The sequence below is a fragment of the Mandrillus leucophaeus genome, unplaced genomic scaffold (genome assembly GCF_000951045.1).
Source record: "Mandrillus leucophaeus isolate KB7577 unplaced genomic scaffold, Mleu.le_1.0 Scaffold104, whole genome shotgun sequence".
In the NCBI taxonomy this organism is placed as follows: Eukaryota; Metazoa; Chordata; class Mammalia; order Primates; family Cercopithecidae; genus Mandrillus; species Mandrillus leucophaeus.
The window spans coordinates 1,999,656-2,005,351 of NW_012098543.1; the positions used below are offsets into that span (position 1 = coordinate 1,999,656).

Genomic DNA, 5,696 nt, shown 5'->3' on the forward strand with positions numbered 1-5,696 from the left:
TTTTTAAGTGAAGTTTCCCTCTTGTTGCTCAGGCTGGAGTGCAATGGTGCAATCTCAGCTCACTGCAACCTCCACTTCCAGGGTTCAAGTGATTGTCCTGTCTCAGGCTCCCAAGTAGCTGGGATTATGCCTGGTGCAAGCCTGGCTAATCTTTGTATTTTTAGTAGACATGGGGTTTCTCCATAATGGTAAGGCTGGTTTCCAACCCCCAATCTCAGGTGACTCGTCCACCTGCTTTTTAAAACAAGTGAATACTATTAGACTTCTTCATATATTATAAGTTTTATAGTAGAGACTCTAAACTTCCTTTGTTTAATAAGATTTGTCAGTCTTCGGTTATGTTGATGATGAGATGCCTCTTTTCCTGTCTCACTCACTTTACTGTTCTGTCAAAAATAGCTTACACTGGCCAGCCGCAGTTCGAGACCAGCCTGGCCAACATGGTGAAACCCCGTCTCTAGTAAAAATACAAAAATTAGCTGAGCGTGTTGGTATGAACCTGTAATCCCAGCTTCTTGTGAGACTGAGACAGGAGAATCACTTGAACCTGGGAGGTGGATGTTGCAGTGAACCGTGATCACACCACTGCACTCCAGCCTGGGTGACAGTTAGATTCCGTTCCCCGCCCCCCCCAAAAAAAGTTAGCCAGGCATGGTGGCATGTGTCTGTAGTCCCTGCTACTCAAGAGGCTGAGGCTCTTTAGGTAGGAGAATCGTGCCACTACCTGGGTGATGAAGCATTACTCGGTCTCAAAAATAGATAAAAAAAGAAATAGCTTAAACTGGAAATCTTAAGACATAGAAATGTATTTCTCATGAATCTGGAGAGTGGGAAATCCAAGAGCAAGATGTCAGTTAGATTGATTCCTGGTGAGAGCCTTCTTCATGGTTTAGCCCAGCCATCTTCCTGCTGTGTCCTGACATGGTGGAAAGAGGAACAGGCAATCAGCTCTTTACTGTCTCTTTTTATAAAAGCATTAGTCCTTGCCGGGCGTGGTGGCTCACGCCTGTATTCCCAGCATTTGGGAGGCTGAGATGGCCAAATCACATGAGGTCGGGTGTTTGAGACCAGCCTGACCAACATGGAGATACACCGTCTCTACTAAAAATACAAAATTAGCCGGGAGCGGTGGTGCCTGCATTTAATCCCAGCTACTCAGATGGCTGAGGTGGGAGAATCGCTTGAACTTGGGAGGCAGAGGTTGCAGTGATCCTAGATCACGCTATTGCACTTGAACCCTGGAAGTGGAGGTTGCGGTGAGCTGAGATTGCACCATTGCACTCCAGCCTGAGCAACAAGAGGGAAACTTGACTTAAAAAAAAAAAAAAGAAAAAGAGTGAAACTCTTTCAAAAATAAATGAAAGAAAACATACAATTAAAAGCCCTAGTCCTATTCACAATTAGTCAACATCCATGACCAAATTCTCTAAAAGGCCCCATCTCCTGGAACATCCTATCGGAGAATAAGAAACCTGATAATGGCTTTTAGCTAAGACGAACATTCGGGCCAGGGAGCATACATCATATTTTTTGTTTTTATTGTGCAATTTGTTTTATACAATGTTTTCTCTGATCTCAGTTTATAAATTTTCCCAGTACACAGTCTGTATATTTTATGCATAGTGAACTAGATAACCATGGGGAATTCATATATAGAAAATTGCTGTGTTGCCTGGCTATTACATAACTAGAGTTGTGACATCATAATTGCACTTTTCTACACTGTTAGTCAATTATTTATCTATTTGTTTGTTTGTTTGTTTGAGACGACGGAGTCTTGCCCTGTCACCCAGGCTGTAATGCAATGGCGAGATCTCAGCTCACTGCAACCTCCGCCTCGTGTGTCCAAATTATTCTTTTGCCTTATCCTCCAGAGTAGCTGAGATTACAGGCGCCCACCACCACACCCAGCTGTTTCTTTTTGTATTCTTAGTAGAGATGGGGTTTTCCCATGTTGGCCTAACTGTTCTCGATCTCCTGACCTCGTGATCCACCTGCCTCAGCCACCCAAAGTGCTGGGATTACAGGTGTGAGCCACCGTGCTCAGCCATTAGTCAATTCTTATTTCTTAAAATGCTGTGTATTTTCTTGACGTCATACCTCAGAAGGTAGTGATCTTATCATGTATTTCTTTTCCTATGTTGTGTGCTGATGCTTAAGTCGAAATTGTGGATTTTTTCTTAAGAGGGAATTGTTTAGAATTCTGCAGGCCGTATAAATGTACTCATTTGCTTGCTGGTTTTATCATGGGTTACAACATCTTATTTTTATAATTTTACATACGGCTTTACAGTATGTGGTATACAATATAACTGACACACTACACTCGTTAATGTCACAAAGTGTCACCGGGTGCAGTGGCTCACACCTGTAATCCCAGAACTTTGGGAGGCCGAGGTGAGTGGATTACTTGAGGTCAGGAGTTGGAGACCAGACTGGCCAAGATGGTGAAACCCCATCTCTACTAAAAACACAAAAATTACACAGACATAGTGGTGCGTGCCTGTAATCCCAGGTACTCAGGAGGCTGAGGCAGGAGAATCACTTCAACCCAGGTGGCGGAGGTTGCAGTGAGCTGAGATCATGCCATGGCACTCCAAGCTGGAGTGCAAGACTCCGTCTCAAAAAAATAAAACTACAAAAAATTTTTCAAAAGTCACTAAGTGCCTGTTCTGTGTGGATATAAGTAATTTTATGACATTTATTCAGAATACATTGTAACATTTTTTTCTTTTTTTTCCTTTTATTTTTGAGGCAGAGTCTCACTTTGTCACCCTGGCTGGAGTGCAGTAGTGCGATCTTGGCTCACTGCAACCTCTGCTTCTCATGTTCAAGCGATTCTTGTGCCTCAGCCTCCTGAGTAGCTGTGACTACAGGCACGGGCCACCACACCTGGCTAATTTTTGTAATCTTTTATTATATTCTCTGTGCTATAATTGTTTGACAATATGGAATTTACGTTGCTTTTGGTTATCCTTACATGAGGTTGTTGTGGATTATTTACCAATATTGTATATTGTGTGAGTTTTTGTTTTTTAGCATTTGTACACAGTAAATATGAAGAATATATATTTTTCTCTTCATTGATGTGACAGTGATATGTTTTTTGCAAATTGTGATACACTTTAGGGTCACAGTGGAAAAACACTCCTTACTTTCGGCTTACTCATGTTTGTGCCCTGTCAGTGTTTTGTCATGATATAGGAAATAGGTTTTCATGGAATTAATTTGAAGGATATGTAAATGCGCTTTGTTTATTAAAGAATCTTATTCCTTTTGTGTTTCTATACTTTGAAGATCATGTTTGGGAAGTTCAAAATAAGTATTCTTTTTGTCTCATATTTACACACTTCAGTATGATTTACCATCTGGACTTAATTGGAAACCTATTGGTGTTTATATTTTACAGATATCTCTTCCAAATGCATGATGAAGGAGTTCTCATCAACAGGGCAGTGCAATACAGAAGTGTTCCACACCGGGACATTGCAAAGACATGAAAGTCATCACATTAGAGATTTTTGCTTCCAGGACATTGAGAAACAAATTCAGGACATTGAGTTTCAGTGTCAAGAAGATGAAAGAAATGGCCATGAAGGACCCATGACAAAAATAAAAATGTTCACTGGTAGTACAGACCGACATGATCAAAAACATGCTGGAAACAAGCCTATTAAAGATCAGCTTGGGTCAAGCTTTCATTCACATCTGCCTGAACTGCACATATTTCAGATCAAAGGTAAAATGGGTAATCAACTTGAGAAGTCTACCGATGATGTTCCCTTGGTTTCAACATCCCAAAGAATTTCTTGTAGACCCCAAATCCGTATTTCTAATAACTGTGAGAATAATTCCCCAAATTCTTCATTACTCACAGAAGAACAGAAAGTACACATGACAAAAACATCTTTCCAGTGTAATGAGAGTGGCAAAGCCTTTAATTGTAGCTCACTCTTAAGGAAACACCAGACAATCCATTTAGGAGACAAAATATATAAACGTGATGTATGTGGCAAGGTGTTTAATCACAAGCAGAACCTTGCATGCCATCAAAAATGCCACACGGGTGAGAAACCTTACAAGTGTAATGAGTGTGGCAAGTCCTTCAGTCAGGTGTCATCCCTTACATGCCATCGTAGACTTCATACTGGAGTAAAACCTTACAAGTGTGATGAGTGTGGCAAGGTCTTTGGTCAAAATTCAGCCCTTGTAATTCATAAGGCAGTTCATACTGGAGAGAAACCTTACAAGTGTAATGAATGTGACAAGGCTTTTAATCAACAATCAAATTTTGCACGTCATCATAGAATTCATACTGGAGAGAAACCTTACAAATGTGAAGAATGTGACAAAGTTTTCAATCGCAAATCAACCCTTGAGACACATAGGAGAATTCACACTGGAGAGAAACCATACAAATGTAAGGTTTGTGACACAGCTTTCACGTGGAATTCACAGCTGGCTCGACATACCAGAATTCACACTGTAGAGAAAATTTACAAGTGTAATGAGTGTGGCAAGACTTTCAGTCACAAGTCCTCCCTTGTATGCCATCATAGACTTCATGGTGGAGAGAAATCTTACAAATGTGAGGTTTGTGACAAGGCTTTTGCATGGAATTCACACCTGGTAAGACATACTAGAATTCACAGTGGAGAAAAACCTTACAAGTGTCGTGAATGTGGCAAGACCTTTCGTCAAAATTCAGATCTTTTAGTTCATAAATCAATTCATACTGGAGAGCAACCTTACAAATATGAAGAATGTGAAAAAGTTTTCAGTCGAGCATCAAGCCTTGAGACACATAAGGTAGTTCATACTGGAGAGAAACCACACAAATGTAAGGTTTGTGACAAGGCTTTTGCATCTCATTCCTATCTGGCAAAACATACTAGAATTCATAGTGGAGAGAAACCTTACAAGTGTAATGAGTGCGGCAAGACCTTCCGTCTGAAGTCATACCTTGTATGCCATCGTAGAGTTCATAGTGGTGAAAAGCCTTACAAGTGCAATGAGTGCAGCAAGACCTTCAGTCAGAGGTCATACCTTCATTGCCATCGTAGACTTCATAGTGGTGAGAAACCTTACAAGTGTAATGAGTGTGGAAAGACCTTCAGTCACAAGCCATCCCTTGTATACCATCGTAGACTTCATACTGGAGAGAAATCTTACAAATGTACACTTTGTGACAAGGCTTTTGTGCGTAATTCATACCTAGCAAGACATACTAGAATTCACACTGCAGAGAAACCTTACAAGTGTAACAAATGTGGGAAGGCTTTTAATCAACAATCACAACTTTCACTTCATCATAGAATTCATACTGGAGAGAAACTTTACAAATGTGAAGCATGTGACAAACTTTTCAGTCGCAAATCACACCTTAAAAGACATAGGATAATTCATACTGGAGAGAAACCATACAAATATAAGGTTTGTGACAAGACTTTTGGGAGTGATTCACACCTGGCACAACATACTGGAATTCACACTGGAGAGAAACCTTACAAGTGTAGTGAGTGTGGCAAAGCCTTTAGTGAGAAGTCAACAATTATTCCCCATCAGGCAATTCATGGTGTAGGGAAACTGGACTAACGTAATGATTCTCACAAAATCTTCAGTAATGCTAAAACCATTGTAAATCATTGGAGAATCCATAATGAAGAGAGATTTTTTTTTTTTTTTTTTTTTTGAGA

The 5,696-nt window shown here is 40.3% G+C and overlaps 1 protein-coding gene across 7 annotated transcripts in view; it reads left to right on the plus strand.

The window, feature by feature from the left end:
* Positions 1–5,664, plus strand: part of LOC105539531 (zinc finger protein 600) — a 26,203-nt gene extending 20,539 nt beyond the window's left edge. For 2 of the 7 annotated variants that reach the window (XM_011979868.1, XM_011979850.1), the window contains exon 3: positions 3,410–5,664. In XM_011979868.1, the coding sequence (XP_011835258.1) occupies positions 3,427–5,595 (2,169 nt within the window). In that variant the 5' untranslated portion in view covers positions 3,410–3,426 and the 3' untranslated portion in view covers positions 5,596–5,664. Of the gene's footprint in view, positions 1–2,391; positions 2,398–2,754; positions 2,906–3,409 lie in introns of all 7 variants that reach the window. The other 5 variants (XM_011979888.1, XM_011979880.1, XM_011979858.1 and 2 more) reach the window with 5 other exon arrangements.
* Positions 5,665–5,696: the final 32 nt, after the last annotated feature.